At 36.2% G+C, this 21125-nt stretch overlaps 1 protein-coding gene across 1 annotated transcript in view; it reads left to right on the top strand.

The window, feature by feature from the left end:
- Positions 1-21125, top strand: part of LOC150094791 (uncharacterized) — a 210410-nt gene that overhangs the window by 164738 nt on the left and 24547 nt on the right. Inside the window, exons 10-11 of the mRNA XM_090411345.1 lie at positions 1944-1982; positions 11700-11768. Coding sequence (XP_090267471.1) covers positions 1944-1982; positions 11700-11768 — 108 coding nt within the window. The remainder of the gene's footprint in view (positions 1-1943; positions 1983-11699; positions 11769-21125) is intronic.

Here is a 21125-nt window from a genome sequence, read left to right as displayed (position 1 = left end):
GTTCATTAACTGAATGAGAACACTGTGAAGCCTATTTGATGTAATTTAGGAATCTCGAACTTACATGAACTAAAATTGATTGACTGAGCCTAGAGAATTCCAAATGAATGTCTGAATGTTCATGAGTTGTATTCTTCTGAATATCTTGAACTGATTTGATATTTAAAAATGTTTTGAAATGTAACCTTAATCAGAGTAGAGTTATGATATAAGTTCTTTGTAATAAGAAGGATAAGATCTGTTAAATATAATCTTTAATTATAAAGTTTAAGCTCAGCTGAGTAGTATACTAGTGACTTAATGAGAGCTTTATATTCGTTCAATCATAATGTCCCTGTTGGAATATTGTGTTATGATGTAATTTATGTGTCACAGCATTAAATAATTTTGTTTGAATTGAATCTTGTATTTGCCTGATTGTTTCATTGCACTGCTCATTAAAATAATTTGAAACTCTATGTAATAAAAATAAAAACCTCGGCCTAAAATCAACTTATGATTACCTGATACAGTTGAAGGTTGATTTATCTAAGTTGCTCTTGCAATTTCTGAATATGGAGTGGTGCAATATAACATAAATTTTCTTCATTTCGATTGATATATCAGCCTACAACCAATAAATACCAACGAGAGAGAGAGTTATAGACGATAAGATGTGATTGAGAAGAAGTTATGATCCAACAATACTATGACTCTTAGACATGTCACCTGTATATAGACTATTCAATTTCCATGCCATAATGTGGCCTCAACAATACCTTATGTATACCATTACATGGCATCCTTCCGGTTATGAACTAGTAACATAAATGGCGGTGTGATTATGCATCAGCTGATCAGGAAGTCTCCTAATTATTCTCTGATTTAGTCCTCTGTACCGTGTGGTAGCTGGCCTACAGAACTGCTTTACTGTTGTATACATGACATGTTGAAAGAGTGTGTATATTTGTATATGGAGAGGGAGGAGACAGAAACTGGAACCCCTTCTCTGGGAACAAAACATGGTAACTGCTACTTCAGGTCCCCAGTAAGCAAGATGGTAGTGTTTTGCCAGGCAAAAGGTTATCTACCACTTAGTAGGTCTAGTCATTTCCTCCAACCAGGAAAGTATTTTCCAAGGGAATGCTCACTGTAATACCTAATATCCTAATTATTTAAGTCATTTGGTTCTTTGTATGAAGCCAGATGAAAATCTAGCACAAGTACAATAGCATTGCTGACCTTGCTAAAACAGTAAAATACAAACTCTGTTGTCCTTGTTAACATAGACTGGACTGCATTACTATTTATTATATGTGAAAGTCAGCAAAGTATGTCTAGCTGTCTTTGGCAACTGGATTTCTGGATAAGGCAACAGGTGCTACACCTGTCACCATAGCAGTAACATTTGTGCTGCATCTCTGGTGACAGATATTCAGAATGAAAAAAAATTATATGCAAAAAAATGTTTTTTCTTCTGAGCAACTGTTGATCTTTTACAACTCCCAAACCATAAAATCAATATCATAAATTATATATCCATATCACATATGAAATGGTTCTCTTCCAGAAAATCTTCCTAAAACTTCTTAGCTCTACTAAAAAGAAAACAGCTTGTTTATAGTGATATCTTTCCTTCCTAATCCCATCTACTGATTCATTTAACTTTCTATGTTACCAGTGCTCAGTTCCTGCTGTATACTTTTTCACCTTTATAATGTCTAGTTTATGAAAATATTACAGATGTTTCCTACATTGTTCCTTCAGATTAGTTTCTATAATTTCACTGCTTTTTTTTTCTTTAATATTCTTTATATATTAATTTTTTCTTTAATATTTAATAATAACCTTCCTTAATATATATCACATGAAAATATGATCTACAGTATAAAATATAAAATGGTAAAATTATTATAATACTATACCCTTCTATACCCAAGACATTTTTATATCTTTTCTTTTAGATCATGAAATTCAAATTCCTGTGAGAAATCCATGTAATGGTAAGACATTATTGTCTATATAGTTTTTCCTCAGTGATTGCACAGTTCTTTATTGCTTATTTATATATTAACTATAATATTCACACCATCCTCTCAATGTTAAGCATCATTCTTCAGAATATTTTTCAAGTATTATTTATTGTGATTAAAATATAGGTAGTATTTTAATTTTCAGAAATGCTTATGGTAATGCTGAACTGCCAGAAGAAAGATCATTATAGGTTCATGAATGACTACAGAACCATTTTGGCTCTTTTATTAGCCATTTCTCAAATTAGTTGATGTTTGGTGTGTAGGCAACTAGGTGTCTCGCTTCCAAGAAACTCAAGTTTTTAAAACTACAACTCAGAATAATTTAGCATAAAACTTGCAGTATTTTACACATTAATATACTAATTGGATTTAAGGATATGAGATGGCAGCAGTTGTCTGTCATAATCTCATATCAAAGTTTTGTTTTATTTATAATAATTTAGTTTCAACACATGCTGCTTACCATGAACACAGTTACAAAAATATTTAAGGATAGTTAAAAATTGTATGGATATTTTGGACTGAATAGTCATTTTAAGTGCAACTAGGATGACAAATAATTCAAATAAGGAAGAATGTTAAACAATAAGGTAGTCATCCATAAGTATCTCGCACTAGAGAAAATAAAAACAGAAGTAATAGTTCACAAGATGTGACAGAAAGATTTACATATCATATATATGAAGATATGTATGATATATATATATATATATACACTTACAAAAATCCCTTATTAAGAAGAGGTTACATTCCAAAGTATGAAATTTAAGAGGGAAAACTAGTTTAAATTTATTTCCATTTATGTACAAGAGTGGTCTGAAAATTCTCGGCCTAATAATGAAAAAACGAATTTATAATTTCAAAATTATTTTTATTTTTCAACATAATCTCCCTTAAGACTAATACATTTATTATAGCGATGCTCCAGTGCCATTATCCTGTTTCTCTGGTGGTTCTCAGTAAGATCTGCAAAATACCCCTCTACAGCTGCAATCACCTATTGATTCGAAGAAAAGTGCTGCCCAGTGAGGAAGAGTTTAGTTTAGCTGTATAAAACAAACTACTTGATAGAAATGACTTGCAATTTCACATGGATGTTTATGACAGATGTATCAACTTAGGAAAAAAAAATCTTGCCGATAGTGATGGGCGAGGCTGAGAACTTTTCAGACCACCCTCATATTATATATGTTACCGCTAAAGTGCAGAAATCAGTTATTCTGCAGATTATCTAGGTATTGTGCAGGCTAACTACGGTGATCCGTTAATGTGCGGAAAATTGTTTCATTTCTCAAATTACCTAGGTAATCTGCACATTACCTACTAGGCACTCGTTAAAGTGAAAATAAGATCTTTATTATTATTATTATTGTTCCGGAAAACTCCAAGGAGTCGACAGACTCATCGAGGGAAGCCCTAACATCTTTGCTGGAACAACAGCAACGTTTCTGTATGTTTAAATTAAGATAATGTTATTTATTTATTTTTTGATATCTAAAGAATCAAGTTAATACAATCAAACAATCAAATTCTATCAATGATTGATAGAATCAATCATCAATCAATTAATATAATACAAGGAATCAAATGGTTTAAAATATTATTACAATTAAGAAAAAAAACATGATAAAATTATGTTTACTTATTAAAAAACCAAACTAAAAGTGGAGGGAGAGGGGGGAAGGAGTAGGGAAAGGAAATGACAGAAACAAACTTTTGAACTTTAACGATACGGAAGCTGTTAATGTGCACATTACCTAGGTAAAATGTGGAAAACTCTTGATTCCGCACATTAACGGAGCAAATCAGTTAATCTGCAGATTAGCTAGGTAATGTGCACATTAACGGTTTTCGCACTTTAGCGGTAACATATATATATATGTGTGTTTAGTGAATATATGTATCGTTTTTAATATATTTCAGTAGCTTATATCAGGGCTGTCCAACTTTAGGTAATTCGCGGGCCGCATTAAAAATAAAAGATTTATCCGAGGGCCACATCACAATGCGTATCTGGTGAGCAACAGTGACACAACCTCGGAAGCTGAACAAACGAACAACACTAATCATGCACTCATGTTCCCTGTGAGTGCTCGAAGCATGTGCTTTGGAACAAATAGTGTAAGAACGCTTCTTTGTCACATCTAATATTTGAAAAACACGTGGGGATATAGTGATGTAAAAACACCAAATAAAATTACCAGCATTGAGATTATCAATTACTGATAGAATTAAAATATCTAATACACATTCAATTTAAATTATTTTATTTTTTCACTCGTGAAAATCAAAACCCACAGGCAGGCTGCACAAAATCTCACCGCGGGCTGCATGCGACCCGTGGGCAGTGCTTTGAACAGCTCTGGCTTATATTATTATTATCAGATCTCCGTGGGGTCAAAAACTGATTGTAATAGGTCCTATAGTCACACGTCAGGCATTCACTGTCTCTGCACTCACCATATTCTCAGGCAATGCATTCCAATCAGTCAACTACTACTCATCCAATCAATCACCTACTAGTGAAGAGCAGCTTTTTTTGCAAAAAAGCTGCTCTTCACCCACTGTTCACAACCTCCTTATAGAGCCTAAAGGGATTGCCTTTTCTTCTTCCACTGTCTCTCCCCATTTATTTTATGAAACCCTCATTCACTTTAATCTGGTAATAACCCTATATCAACTTATGCCTCAATCATAACTCCCTTCCTCTTCCTTCTGTCTATCGGACACTGCAGATTGCATTTCTTCAATTTGTCTCTTCATACTCAATGTTTCAGAGACCAGAATCCACCTTAGTCCATTAACTCTGGATCCTTTCCAATATCTCCTCATCCTTTTGAAAACTAGGTGATCAAATCTGTATACAATAATCCATATTCAGCCAGATCAAAGTCTTATACAATGGAACCATAACATCCTTACTTTTATATTGTAATGCTGAATGTAAGCAAGATGGTAGTGTGTTGCCAGGCATATATAATAACCTAATTATTTAATAGCTATTTGATGCCAGATGAAAATCTAGCAGAAGTTCAATAGGATTGCTGACCTTGCTAAAACAATAAAATGCAAAATGATTACCGGCCTGGTTGGCTAAGTGGTTAGCGTATCCGCTCTCTCCCATCAAAAAAGGCTACAGGTTCGAATCCTGCTATGGGCATGGATGTTTGTGATTGTCTTTGAAAATACTAGTGGTGGTGGTGGGTGGTAGATGGTGTTGGTGTAGATGAAGATGGTAGTTGTGGTTCATTGTAGTTGATAGATTGTGTGCTGGAGATGGAGAGTTAGTCCCTCACTCCCTCGATGAGTCTTTGGACTCCTTGGAAGTGTCATGTAATAAAAATAATAAAAAATAAAATATCAGTATCTCATTGCAATAATCCACTGTGCTGTTGTCCTTGCAATTTTAGCAATGTGTCCCTGAATTTTACATTCTTGTAAACCCCCAGATCCCTCATATCCTTTATCTCCTCTAAAATATTATCCAACCCATCTTTGTTTACCAAATTTTAAAACCTTACACTTTGTAGCATTGAACTATTAACCACACTCATCCAGTTTATTCAAGTCCTTTTGCAAGCCACAGTATCTGCTTTACTCTACTCACAGTTCTTCCCAACTTTGACATCATCTGCATGCCGTTTGCTAATATCTTTAATACACAATTTAAACAGCAACAATCCTCGAACAAATCCTTGCAGCACACCATACCCCAGCCTTCCAATACACAATTTTCTGATGCATATCAGACAGCCAATATCCAGTCCTACACACTAATCTAGTATGCACCCTCATCTGTTCTAATTTAATTACTAGCTAGTCATGTAGCTATGTATCAAAGGCCTTTGCAGTATCCTTGTCCAATGCATTTGCCAACTTGTTATAATATGTAACTAGATTACATGATCTTCCTTTAGCAAAACTCATGCTTTCCATCAGAGAGAATGCTGCTGTTGCCAACACACTTCTGAATCTTGGTGTAGTTTTTAATGAAAATACAAAATCTTTTTTAAAATCAAGTATGATATTTGTTTGAATTGTGAAACAAATATGCCTCAATCATACCTGCCTTCCTCTTCCTTCTATCTATTGGACTCTCCGAATCACATTTCTTCTATCTGCATTACATTACATTTCAAGAAAAGGTTAGCACTAGAGTCAGTGAAGCACGTGGCAGTGGATTTGAGCTGTGGTATAAAAAGTGTTTTTAAACGGTATATAGTGTGACTTCTGTCATGAATTGTGCTTCATTTTTTTCTCAGTAACACAAGTGTTCTTTAGTGGCGCTGCTTTTGGAGTTTTTTCACTGTTATATTGTATTATTTTTGGTTACCGAGAAGACGAGTTAGAGTCTCACACATCTGCAGTAGAAGAGAAATTTTCCTTATTTAGTATAGTTAAATATAGTTTATACTTGTAGTATTGCATAAGTAAATTAGCTTACAGTAGAGCATATAACATAGTATTTAGTGTTTGGTTTAAGTAGTATTTAGTGTTTAATTTAATAGTTCCTCGGCACTAAGTGAATGATGGTGACAGCCGCAGTCCAATTACAAATGGTGTGCCACTGCCACCAAGTCCTCCCAGATTTAAGGACTCTATTTTGCATAACATAATAAAGGATTTTGTGGCATACGGTGCTTGCAGGATGTATGCGTCCCAGCAGTTGGATATGTGGCAGGTGAGAGAAGGGGAGTGCGTGTATATGCAAAATGTAGGCAATGGGAGGAACTTAATGAGTTGGATATTATGATAACCGACCTCGTTGTGTCAAAGATGGGAGAATCTCGAGAGACAAATAGTGTGATAGCTGAGAAATAAGCGAAATATGGATGAAAAAATAAGAGTGAGGAGTGTGGAAGGCGTGAATGATTGTGAAGTTTTCGGAGATGGTCTTGATTGGGAGGATGAATGCCATGTAAGAGTGACTAACTTGTAGAGAGAGAGAGAGAGAGAGAGAGATTGATGAGCTGAGAGAGGAGGTGGGATGTCTCGGGAATGAGATGAGAAGTATGAAAGATAAGATTAGACGAATCAGAGTAGGAGTGAGAGAGAGTTATGGGAATGATAGAAGAGGAGAGAATAGGAGTAGTAGAAGAGAGGGAATGAGAAAGAGGTATGGGAATAATAGAAGAGGGAAGAATGGAAACAGTCAGAGAGGAAATGAGAAGAATGTGAGGGAGTGCTGGAACCATGGATAGAGTGATGCCAGGACAGCAGGTAAGTAGGGGGAACACAGAGAGAAAGGGTTAGAGGAGAGAGAGTGAGGGATGCAGGTGAGCAGTCAAAGAACAGAGTGGTAACAGGTGTGATGTATAGAGACTCGATGATCCATGGTGTACAAGATAGGATGCCAGAGGAGTGTTTGCCCAGAGGAACGATAGAAAGTGTGACTATGGCAATTAAGCAGGGTGAAAGGGTGGATGAAACGATTGTGATGATGGGCACGAATGACTTGAGAGGCAATGTAAATCAAGTGGCGAGAGATCTGAGATTCTTGCTTGAGGTTGTGCAAAAGAAAACGCAGAGAAGAAAGATTGTGTGTGTTTTTCAGGTATGATAGTAATGAGCTGAGCAGAAGTGCAGTAATAATGAATAGCATAATAACCAGAATGTGTCAGAAGAGAGGATTGGAATATGTGGATGCTTGGAGACCATTTGAGGACAGAAGGGAGCTGTATGCAAGAGACTGCTTGTATTTGAATGAGGAAGGATGTAGGCATCAGGAACGATTGCTGTTTTCTGAACGAGTCAGTGTCAGTGCAGGGAAACTAGAATTCCCAGGGTGGATGGTAGCAGTGGTGGCCTCTTGTGGGAATGGGTGCTTGTGGGGAAGGGGGATGACATCAGGTAACACTAAGTCCAGTGGGGTCTGGAGGAGATAATGATAGGTATAGAAGCAGATGCATCTTTATGCATTATGCTAATACCAGGAGTATCCAAAATAAAGGAGATGAATTGGTGGCACTGATAGCATCAGCCTCGCCAAGGATTATTGGGATCTCTAAGACGTGGTTGACGGAAGGTGATATAATAACAGGAATTGAAGTAGCAGGGTACAGCATTTTTCGCTTATGATAAGTGATGACATGTCCTCTAAGAGTGAAGGCTTTGAAAGGCAGTGACACTAATGGTTTTGAAAGCATGTGGTTTGAGGTGGCCAAGACAGGATGTTTAGTGGGGTATTGCTACAAACCAAGGAGCACAGAGGGTGGGGACCAAGAGATGTTTAGGTAGTTGAGCTTGGCAAGTGCAAGAAGAATGATTGTTATGCGAGATTTTAACTACAGCAGTATAAGCTGGGAAGAGGAAAATGCATGTAGTAATAAGGGAATGGAATTTCTAGAATTCTTGAGGGACAAATGTCTTAGGCAACATGCAGTAGAGGGAACAAGAGATTCAAGAGTTTTGGATTTGGTCATAGCATCGGAAGAGTTGATAATAACAGAGATGACATGTCTCCCCCTCACTTTCTCCAACAGACCATGTTGGAGAAAGTGACCATGTGGTTTTGACTTGTAAAATGAATAGACACATGCAGAAGTATGAAGGAAAAGGGAACATATTTGGAATTATAAGGTAGGTGATTATAATAGTCTTAGTATCAACTTGGGGCAGTTCCATGGAGGGCAGAATTAAAAGGCCAGGATATCATTAGTGCTTGGGAAATTTTGAAGGAATATTTGTTAGCAGCAATAGTAAGCTGTATTCACGAGTGAAGAAGTGAACACAATTTGGTGTAAAGTGGATGACAAACAATATCAAACAGGAACTGCAGGTGAAGCAGAGATAATGGAAGAGATATAAGGAGAGGGGTGGAGAGTAGATGCATAAGGAATATAAGACTTAGGTCAGGAGAATGACTAGCATGGTGAGGAAGGCAAAACTGGAATATGAGAAGCGATTGGCACTAAGATCCAAAGAAAATCCTAGGAAATGTTTTAACTATGTGGCCAGTAGGAGGAGAAATGAATGTGGAAGAATGACATTGTGGAATAAAAATGGGAATAGAGTGACTGATGCAGAGGACATAGTGGAATTGTTTAATGAACACTTTATTGGAGTATTTCATCCTGCAGGAGTAAATTTTAATATTAGAGGGATAGGGCAGGTTCAAGTTTTAGAAGTGCAAGAGGAGAGGGTGTTCCAAATACTGAACACTCTGGATGTAAGTAAAGTTGTGGGATTGGATGGTATTTCACCACGAGTTTTGAGAGAATATGCTAAACAACTGACAGCTCTGTTGACCTGACTCTTCAATGAAAGTCTAGCTGTGGGAAATGTACCCAAGGAGCAACACTCTTGCATAATTTTTAGGAAGGAGTTGGGGGGGGGGCTCTGTATTCACTCACTTTCTGCCACATATCCCACATGTTTTTATCGTATTTATTATTTTTATCAAACATGTTTCTATCATACATTCCTCTTTACTGCTTATCAATTAGCTTTTGATTCTCTTTACCATCTCCAAATCCCAATGAAGCCAGAAAACCAGGTCTGTGTTTTCAGTAATCCAAATATAGCCGTATTAAACCTTATGAAGAGAAATAATAACTTCCCTATCTCTGCTTGTCATTATGTTCTTCAACATGATGAGGTACAACATGAAGTTCAGAGGGCAAATTCCCCTGTGAGCTTCTACTCACTATTTCACAATCACACCTAAATTCCAGGACTCATTAATTTCCTGCAGTTCAATTCCATCAATGTAGCATGCAGCTTGTGATCTCTTCTCAAAGTACATGCATGACCTTATTTACACTTTGCCATGTTAAACTAGTAATCATTATCCTTTGCCCATAATGGCAGCTTATTTAAGTCATCCTTCAGAATCTCTGTTATCTTCATTAACTATCGCTGTTCTCAGTTTTTCATCATTGGCAAACAACTGGATATTTCCCCTTAAATCATCTTATATCACTAATATACAAATTAAATAGCAGTTGTCCAAGTATGGAGCCCTGTGGTACACCACTAGTCATCCATCTTCTTCTTGATTCAATTCCCTCACATACTACTCTGATGTTTGTCCATCAGTCACCCCCCCCCCCTCTCTCTCTCTCTCTCATCTCTGTTATTCGTATCACCACTATCATATTCAGTCCCATTTGTTCCAGTTTATATAATGTAGTTCCATGTGTTATTCTGTTGATCACCTTACTTTTTTAAGGATGAATCATGAGAATGTAATTTGTAATGCTTGATAGATAGGAGGAAAATAAGTGATTTGATCCATATAAGAAGATTTTATATATTAGGGTTTTTTATCAGATTAATACTGAGAAGATTATGTAGTAGAAGAAGAGGAAGAAACAATAGCCTTTTACTCATGAAAAAGAAGTAGTAAACAAAGAAGTAATTTTTTAAGTTTAAGAGTAGTGGTTAGTCTGCGCGGTTAGCCTAGTGGCTATGCGCTTTGCAACCATATGCCTGAGGAAGGAGTGTCCTAGGTTCGATTCCCGTCGGTGACATGAGGAGCTGAAGGATCTTCCTCAGCCATAGCCAAGTTAGCCAGTCTTGGGCGTGGACAGCAGGGTTTTTTCCCCAGTTTATTCTGGGGTTTTTCATCCCACAAAGCAGGCAAACTGGCCTTGAGAACTCAACACTACAGGCCATAGGATACACCGGGGCATAAGGCTGACCACCTTATCCTGTGAACGGAATGAGGTCCGATGATCAATGGACCCTCGACACCGCAAGGTAAAAGAGGGTATAAGGAAGATGAAGATGAGTAGTGGTTTTAAAGATAGAAATAATGAATTAAGGAATTCTGTGTACTACATGTTTAATTGCTACCTGTCAGAGACATGGTGCATGATGCATATGATATTTACACAGTTTAATATACTATATTTTAATATTTTTAATATTAACAAGTGTAAGGTGTTGTATTTTGGAGTGCAGAAATATCTGTACTATCAATATAGTACAGAGCCTTAATATACTGCAGGAAGTGGATGAGATTCAAGATTTGCAAGTGATGGTTGACAGTAGACTGAATTTTGGAGGGCATATTGCAAGTGTTGCAAAGACTGTACATCTTAATGCAGCTGTGATAAGAAGTACTCTAACATGTAGGGATAAGGAAGTGGTTGTGCCACTGTATAAGGCACTGGTCAGGCCACACTTGGACTATTGTGCTCATATCTGGTCACCTGGTTTTCAGTGTGATGTGAAGACATTGGAGAGGGTCCAGAGGCGAGTGACTAAAACAATATTGGGACTTCGGAATGCTGGCTATGGAGAGAGGTTGAAGAAATGTGGATTGAAGAGTTGAAAGGAGAAAAGGAGTAAGAAAGGTGATATGATAGAGATATTTAAGTTAGTGAGAGGATTTTATCAGTTTAATCCAGAGGGATTATAAAAAGAGTAGAAGGTGAGAGGAGAAGAACCAGAGGTCATCTCTGGAAGTTACGTAAAAGTGTAGTGAAGAGGGGTGCGAGAAGTAGATTTTTTACATGGAGAGTTGTCAGTGAATGGAATGCATTACCAGAATATGTTGATAATGCAAGGAGTGTGTTAAAGATTTTAAGATTCAGTATGATCAATATGTTGTCAGTTGAATGAACCTCTGAACCTCCCACGATGAGTCTGCCGACTCCTTGGAGGGTGTAATAATAATATTATCTCTAAGTCTTGAGATTGTAAAAGATTTGATGATGATGATAACTTTATTAATTACAGGACGTCGTCAGGGCTGTAATCCTCTCTTCTTTTCTATAATTGGCCTCAACGACTCCAGCAGCTGCAATGGTAAGTAAAGTTATAGTATCTCTATAAAAAATAATGTGTAATTTATTTTTGCATACAAAACTTAATTGGAATAACTGTTTCACAGATTTTACAAACCTTTTGCTGCTTTATATATATAATAAATCATCTAATATATATATAAAAACCTCAAGAAATCAGTCTTTTAAAAATTTGAAATTTTTTTATGATCATTATTATTCCTTCAACATCTATATCAATTTCATTACAAAAATGCATTTTACCTTTTTTTTTGTATCAGATATTTCTTTCTTTATATACAAATGTTAAACTGTAAAACAAAGTAAAATTAGGGAACATATATAAAAGCAACATAAAAGATGAATACAAAATTATACATCTGTATCATCCTGGAGAAAAAAAATACATATTTTTCTCATTTTTTCCTACTTTTTTTCTTCAGAATTGCAGTGATTAGGTGCCCTCAGAAGTGATGCTTAATGATTAAAATACTTTTTTTGCTTGTTTTTTGTAAAATTATTATAAGATAGTTAGCATAAAAATCACATAAATTGATTAACACAGTTATGCACACAGCTAAATGCAGTTACTTATCACTCATCTTCTGAGTCATACTATAAACCAATCATCTTCACGGACAGATCACTCAGTGAAGAACTAGGACTTTGCAACCGCTAACACATCATTCAATGGCCATTATTGCTGAGATGCAGAGATTTTTAGTGTGTAGTATGAGGCAGAAAATGAGTTGCCAATTATTGTGGATCAGTGTACTCCATTCAAAACTTTTTATTTAATAGTGCAAATTTTCATTTGTTACATTGCTGAAAAATACTGAAGAAAATATGTTCTTGTGATGTCTGGTTAAAAAAAAAATCATTTTTCAACTTTCACTTTTTAAAATTTTTCTTTCTTCTTTGAACTCACTGTATTGATCATTCACCTCTGGATCCTTTCCTCCACTTCCTCATCCCCAAGAAACCCAGTTAATTAGATCCACGCACAGAATTCAGACGGGACCTTATCCATCTCTTATAAATATTATTATTATTATTTACAGCATTTCCATGGAGTCTTGAGACTCATCACAGGAGACTCAAATCAACCATCACATACACACAAATCCTATTATATCTCTCCTTGAATCCATTCACCATCAGGAAACTCACAGCTAATTTTGGCAATCCATTCGACTCACTCATCACTCTCCATGCAAAAAATCTAGTCCACACACCCCTGCTTAACCACACTTTTACACACATTCCAATGGATGGCCTAGTTCTCTGACTATTTGTCATATATTTTGATATTTCACTTGCATCAATTTTATAAAACCCCTTTAATATCTTAAAAGTTTCTATCATGTCAACTCTTTTCTGCCTATCAACTAAACTTTGTAACCTACAAACTTTCAGCCTATCTTCAAAGAGAGTATTCCACAGACTTGTCACCATCTTAGTCACTCATCTCTGAATCATTTCGATTACTTCCTGGTCTCCTGATAACTTTTTTTTATTTCTGCTTCTTAGTATGTTATTCAAGAACTAAGCAATCCTATGAGCTGCTTTGACCACCTTTAGCAAAATGACCTTTGAATTTCAACTTCCTATCCACCAGTATCTCCAAATCCCTATATTCATCAGTTTTTTGATGAAGTTTTTTTGAGTATAGTTCTGTCATTGTACTATACCCCCCCCCCCCTTGTAATCTTTTCATCCTGAAATGCATAATTTTACACTTTACCCTAACTATATCCTTTTTTGCCTTCAACAGCTTAATAGACCATTTAGGTTGGTTGCTGCCATCAACATCCTTCTCTATCATAGGCTGTATTTAGAGTATGGCATTTATCCTCTGTCTTAGGTTTTCATTACCACATTCATCCAATTGCTCAGAAGTCTTCCTGCAGGTCTTTTCTTGTTTTTGCAGGTTAATTCTTATAAATTATACAATGTTGGGTCTTTGAAACAACTGTCATAGTTCTTAATTAATTCATATTTCCCTTTGTTGTTGTTGACTATGTCTTACAATCACAGGTTAATATAATACAGGTTAACATAGAGTTTTTTGCTTTGGATGAGTAGAGAAGCTTATGTTGGCAGTTCATGTTGAGTTTTTTTTTTTTTTTATGTACAATTTACAACATAGACATAAATAAGGAAAAAAAAATTTATTGACTTAGCTGCTAATACTTCGCTGTTTTTTTTTCACACAGTATCATCAGAGCACAAACTATTTGTCACAATATTCAAACATTAACAATTAGTCAATAGTGAGAACAGTTTAAACTTGTAATGAAACAAAGGAATGAAATAGCTATCTCTGTAACCACCATCTGTTGTTGGTTATGGAGATAGGTAAACAAGTATTATAATCTTAAAATTACTCTCTCTCTCTCTCTCTCTCTCCCAGATTTTTGGTAAATCGACACAGCCATATTTGTTGAGGTTTGGGGAATGTTTTAAGGTTACAGCTGATTCCAAGAAAAAAAAAAGTCTCTGATTTGTAATGACTCTGTGTAGCACTTTTATTTTCTTCTATCTATCCTATTGTGAAGGAGTTGTCCAAGGCTGCTAGGACTGACCTACCATATGTATTGCCAAATGTATTTATGTTCTCCAAGGTGGATGTCAACAAATCTTCCTGTCTGTCCATAGTAAGCCAGGTCACAAGTACAGGGCACTTCACATACTTTTTGGATGTGATAAAGGAGAACGTTTGTCTTCACGTTAACAGACAAGGGTTGCCATTTTTATATATGGTTTAAATGTGGTGTGAAGCTTATAGTTATTATTTTTTAAAATCTTTTTTAGATGTGCCATGAACGTATAATTTTGCTTACATATTAATGAGGGGATTGAGGAAAGGGTCATTAGTATTTGTCTGTTTTCTGGGGATTATAAGCCATTCACTAAAAAAAAATGTGGCAGAGATAGGTGAGATCAGTGGTAAGAACAGTGTCGGTTGAACAGACAGCTCTGGCTCTGTGTGTTAATGCTTTTAGTTTACCATACTATTAGGCTGGATGATGGTGTGATTTCACTTGGTTATACTATAAATTAAAGATGCCAAGAAATTATATTCTTGGTTTCATCCTTTACACAAGTGTAAGCAAACAAAGTTTGTGCATGATGGCACTTTACGACTGGGCTACTTGTATATAGAGGCCAATGACTTCACATTAATTGCCTTAATATCCCATAATGCAATGCACATATCTTTACGGACATGTATAATGCTATGCATTATGGGAAAAGCCACTACTCAGACTGGTTTCAACCATTATTGAGGTCTTATAAGTAGGAGCCAGACCCAGAAGTGATACCAAGGTTGAAGTGATGCAGAAGTCATATTTCCATATACAAGTTGCCAAAAGGTGTATATATAATGCGTAGCATTATACATGTTCATAAAGATATCTGCATTGCATTATGACATTGCTAAGGCAATTGATGTGTTCTTTTCAGTCATTTTCTGTCCTGCTGGCTGGACAAAGTCCTCCAGTTCCTTCCACCTTTCACTGTTCTTGCCAATGGCTGATCAATTTTTCCCAACAATATTTAATAATGCATCACTCTACCTTCTTTTAGGATGTCCTCAGCCTTGTTTCCCTTCTTTTGGAATCCAGTTCATTAGTATGGTGGTCCATTGCTCATCTTCTCTTCTGGAAGATGAATGTCCAGCCCATTTCCATTTTAGTCGCTTGTGGTGAAGAACGATGCCTAGCATCAGCCTCTCCATTTTTATCTGAGTTGTTGCTAGTTTATTTGTCAGTGCTTTTGTTAGAGACCAAGTTTCACAACCATATGTGATGCCTCGAAGTAAACACTGGTTAAATGTCTTGCTTTTTAAACAGAGTGGGACACCATTATTTTGAAAATTGCTTTTCAATTGTCTGGAGTCCACAGTTTAGATTAATGAGAAGATGATCTAAATATGTATATGAAGAGACTCTTTCCAAGAAATTGTTTTCTATTATGTTTTTTAGTGTTACAAAATGATTAAACATGATTTTAGTTTTTTCTCTGTTTATTTTTAGGCCAGCTTTTCTGCTTTCTTCTGGAGTGTTTGCAAAAATTATGGTATCATCTGCATGTCTTAGATGTGTTAAGTTTCTGTTATTAATTTTTATACCAAGGTTTGTCCAGTTTATATTATTAAATATTTCTTGGACTGCTGTAAAGATTTTGGGTGATAGATAAGAATTAATGGAACACAGTTGGATAGAGTATTTCATGTCAGACACATTTTTCAATTGATATTTTATTGCTACTCATGTGAAGTTGGATTGTCATTGATGCAGTGTGGTATATTTCCTGGAGGTGGTCCATATATTCTCCAGGAACTCCCTAATTCTGGAGTGCTTTGATTATTGCACTAGTTTTGATGGAATCAAATGTTTTTTTCATAATCAATAAAGGCTAAACCAATACATAATTGATTTTCTTATGCTTTTTCTATTATTTGTTTTACTACATGAATATGATCAATTGTGTTAAAGCCAGGTTAACCCCTCTTCTAGACTCAAATCAACCTCTGCAGGTTGATTTGAGTCTAGAAGAGGGGTTAACCTGTTTGTTATTGCTTTTGTGATAATTTTGTACAGATTAAAGAAAATATTAATTCATCTATAGTTCTTTACTTCTTCTTTGTCTCTTTTTTTAAATAACAGTATCAGAGTAACATTTTTCCAGTTTTCTGATATCTTTCCTCTTCTGGTGATAGATTTCGTAAGTTTGTGAAGTGGTGAATTATGTTCTTTCCTCCCCACTTAATTAATTCTATGTGAATTAGGTCTTCACTAGGACATTTTCCATTTTTCATTTGTTTTAATGCTTCTAACCTTGGTTAGTAAACAGCAGTAGTCTTATGTACTGAAATTTGTGCATATGCATAAACACAGATAACAAAAGTGTGTATAATGAAAGTTACTTATATCATTTGTGCTTTAAAGCTTTAAAAGTGTCAAGAGTGATGGATAGCATATAAAACTACAAAACTTTCAGCATAAATTGCATTACTTAAAAGATACAATCTTTTATTAGTGCTTTAAATTAAGGACTTCTGATGTTTCAAACTGTTCTTAAGAAAGCTGTTAGAAACCTTGAATATGGATGTAGTTCATATTCAGAATTATGTATTTTTTGTAAATAAAACTAAAATATAAACTAAAAGATTCCATATAATATATGGAATCTTTTGCTTAATTTTTCAATACTCATAAAATTTAACAAGTAGTGACCATGCTTTGGACATTAGTGAAAAGAAAAAAAAAATTCACTTATTAGTCAGAAATACTCTATCCAACTGTGTTCCATTAATTCTTATTTCTAACTAAACAGCAGAAAGCTATGAATGCATCAGTTAGTTCCTGCATAGATAATTGGGGTAAGTATAGAATACATCTATAGAATGCAAATTATCTATGGGAAAATGGAAAGATCTTTGTCTTTTAAGTAGTGCAAACTAAGGAAACTTCATTGCCAAAAGTTATACTCTCATACAGCAAAAAGAGCGATTATTATATGAACATATCCATGGAGTCCTAAGACTTCATGAAGATATCCAAGTAATAATATCTTTTACCATTGCAGGAAACCAAAGCATTTAGATCTAAGATTGGTTTAGCAGTTGTTTATATAACTGTATTACTAGTTTGAGTTCTACCTTTTTATAGTGCCTATTATTAGTAATAACAGATTGCTCAGAATGGCTTCTGGAAGTCAGCAGTATAAAAAGTATAAAAAAAGGTTGATGATCAAATTTCACACTGAATTTCTCTTAGTGAATCTGCCACAAAAACAGCTGAGTGCACACATTGAAAAATGCCAAAAACTTTTGGAATTGGAATGTAAGAAAGGAAAGAATAAGAGGAATAAGGTGTGTGTGTATATATATATATATATATATATATATATACATACATGAAGGCTGTTCAATAAGTTATAAGACTATATTTATACAGAAAACAGATTACCTTTAATCATCATCATTTACATGGTCTTTTTCGAAGTAACTACTGTGAGACACGATGCATTTGTCCCAATGTTGCGTCCACTTCTTAAACACGTGAAAGTCCGGTTTTTGAGAGTTCTTTCAAAACCACCTCTGCAGCTTTTACACATGCTTTGTTGTTTTTGAAATGGCGGCCTCATAGTGGTTTGTTGAGCTGAGGAAACAGCCAGAAATCGCACGGTGCAAGATCAGGAGTGTATGGAGGGTGTGGTAGGATATCTATGTTGTTCTTTTGCAAAATGTCCACTACACAACCAGCAATATGTGGCCTTGCATTATCGTGGTGCAATAAGAAGCCATTCTTCAGCAATGGACGCTTCCTTTTAACGTGCTGTACCATTGTCTGTAAAACATCCGCATAGTATGAGCCGTTTACAGTATTCCTGGGTTCTACAGCATGTTGGTAAACAATGCCTTCATAGTCAAAAAACATTATGGTCATAACCTTACCAGCCGATTTTACAGTTTTTGCTTTCTTGGGGGTAGGCGAAGATGGATGCTTCCATTCACTGCTTTGTTGTTTCATTGTAGGGTCATAATGATACAACCAAGCTTCATCTACTGTAATGATGCATTTTAAGAAGTTGTCGCCTTCTTGTTCCAGTCTTTCTTTCCATTCTGTGCACACATCCACTCGATACTGCATTTGCTCCGGTGTCAAGAGTTTGGGAATCCATCGGGCACAAACAAAATCAGTCCCAAATGTTCAGCCGTGATTGAGTGAACACTTCCCACAGAAATATTCAGGACAACATGCAGCTGGCGTACTGTAATTCTGCGATCCTCCTTGATGATAATCGCTGCTGTGTTGATCGTTGTCTCTGTGATGAACGTTGAAGGTCTTCCCCCCACATTCAAGATCTTTCACATTTTGCCTTCCTTCCTTAAAAGTTTTATGCCAGCGAAAAACACTTGCCCTCGACATTGCTTCATTGTGGAAAGCTTCGCGTATCATGTTAAAAGTGTCTAATGCCGATTTTTGCAAACGCACACAAAATTTAATCGCATAACGCTGTTCCAAGGATGCTTCCATTTCGATGACTGGTCGCGACGGCTCGTAGGCACGCCGTAACCGAAACAAGCTTGCGTTTAGTCACATGACACTCTGGCACATCAGCCCGTATATGGCATCTATCAACTTCTTTTGTTAATACAGACAGCAACATTTCTTTATTCCACAGAAATTAATATTGTGATGAGTGGTTTCGCACCAGTAAAATTAGTCTTATTACTTATTGAACAGCCCTCGTGTATATATATATATATATATGTATTTATGAAGAGATAGCATTTGGGAATAAGGAAAATGAATTTCTCGCATTCTTGAGAGATAAATTCTTTTGCTTGGTTGAACAGCGGGAAGGATTGATGACAAGGGGCCATCCCTGGAAGTTACGAAAGGAAGCTGTGAGCAAGAGGGCGAGGAGTGGTTTCTTTGCTTGGAGAGTTGTTGAACCATGGAATGCATTGCCTGATAGAGTGGTGAGAGGGAGAATGGTTAACGAGTTTAAGGAGTGGTATGATAGACTGTGTTTCCTAGGAGGGATCTCCCACAATGAGTCTTGATAAACTTGTGTTTCCTAAGAAGGACTTCCCATGATGAGTCTTTTAACTCCATGGAGGCCTGAATAACAATAATAATAATAACTATTTCAGGCAGCATGTAAAGAAAGGCACACAAGGATCAAGAGTTCTAGATCTCATCATTTCATCAGAGAATGTAATTGTTAGAGAGGGTTTCACATTTTCCTCCAGTTGGTGAAAGTGATTATGAAGTAATCACCTGTGTTGTGGCTAGTCATATGCAGACTTTTGCAAGGAAAGGATATATGTGGAATTATATGGCTGGTGATTATGACAAGCTTAGGAGACAGCTTCGAGCTATAACATGGAACGAGGAGTTGAGCGATAAGGAAATAAATGCTGCATGGGAACTTACAAAGAAATACATAACAGCATCGATGTACGAATGTATCCCAAAGGCCAAAAGGCTGAATAAGGCAGGTGTAAAATGGATGAATGTGGAGCTTAAGCATGAAATCTGGAAAAAGAAAGTACTTTGGAGGAAGTACAAGTTGAATAATGGTAATCAGTCACATGAAGAATATAAAAAACAAGCCAGGAGAGTGACTCAGTAAGAAAACAAAAGTAGAGTATGAGCAGAAATTGGCAAAAGCAAGCTAAGAAAAACCCTAGAGAGTTTTTTAGATGTTTGGCAAGTAGAAGGAAGAATGATCATGGAAAGATGAAGTTAAGGGATGAAAGTGGTAGAATTGTAACTGCTGCAGAAGACATTGTTGAGGTATTCAGTGATCAATTTATAAGGCTGTTTCATCCTTATCAGGGTAATCAGGATGGAATCATGAGGAACTTAAGTGTAGAGGACATAAGAGAGGATAGCTTAATTGTGGGTGAGCAGGAGGTATTTGAGGAAATAAATAACCTTGATGTTAATAAGGTGATAGGATTTAATGACATATCACCATGCATCTTAAGGGAATGTTCCAGGGAACTGGCAGTAGCATGCCTGTTTAATAAGAGTTTTGCAACAGCACAGGTTCCAGTGGAGTGGAAGGAGGGTAAAATTGTTCCATTGCATAAAGGCGGTGATAAGCCTGTAGCTTCAAATTATAGGCCAGTCTGTATATCTGGAGTTGTGGTGAAGGTGCTGGAGAGATTGGTGAGAAGTAGAATACAGAAATGGGTTGATAACAGCAGTATTCTCTGTAGTTATCAGCATGGGTTTGTTAAGAGGAGATCATGTTTCACTAACTTACTTACTTATGTACTATAACAAGGTGATAAATACCTTGGACAAGGGAGATGCATATACAGTGGGTACTTGGATTTTGCAAAGGCTTTTGATAGACTGCCACATGACAAGCTCTTAAATAAATTGAAACAGATGGGATTGGATAATAGACTTCTGCGTTGGATCAGTGACTGGCTGTCAGATAGGTATCAGAAAGTTGTATATGGGGGGGGGTGCTGTATCTCAAAAGAGAAAGGTCACCAGTGGTGTGCCGCAGGGGTCAGTTTTGGGGCCATTGTTGTTCCATTTGTATGTTAATGATATTGGGTTGGGTTTAACTAGTGATATCCAGCTGTTTGCAGATGATGCAAAACTGGGGAGAGCAATGCACAGTCAGGCTGATGTTAATGCCTTACAAGAAGACTTGAATAGATTGCATGAATGGGCAGGTAAGTGGAACTCAGTTCAATGTTGCCAAGTATAAGGTTTTGAGATTTGGTAAGCAATGATGGGATGCAAAGTATGCACTTGGTGGGGAAACTTTAGCAGAAGTAGAAGAGATGAGAGATCTAGGAGTGATGGTAGACAAGGACCTAAAATTCAGGAGCCAC

The sequence above is a fragment of the Typopeltis vanoorti genome, chromosome 21 (genome assembly GCF_054136105.1).
Source record: "Typopeltis vanoorti isolate ZY-2024b chromosome 21, IOZ_Tvanoo_1.0, whole genome shotgun sequence".
NCBI lineage: Eukaryota > Metazoa > Arthropoda > Arachnida > Uropygi > Thelyphonidae > Typopeltis > Typopeltis vanoorti.
The sequence above is the reverse complement of the archived record's forward strand: the minus strand, read 5'-3'. Positions and strand labels throughout refer to the sequence as shown.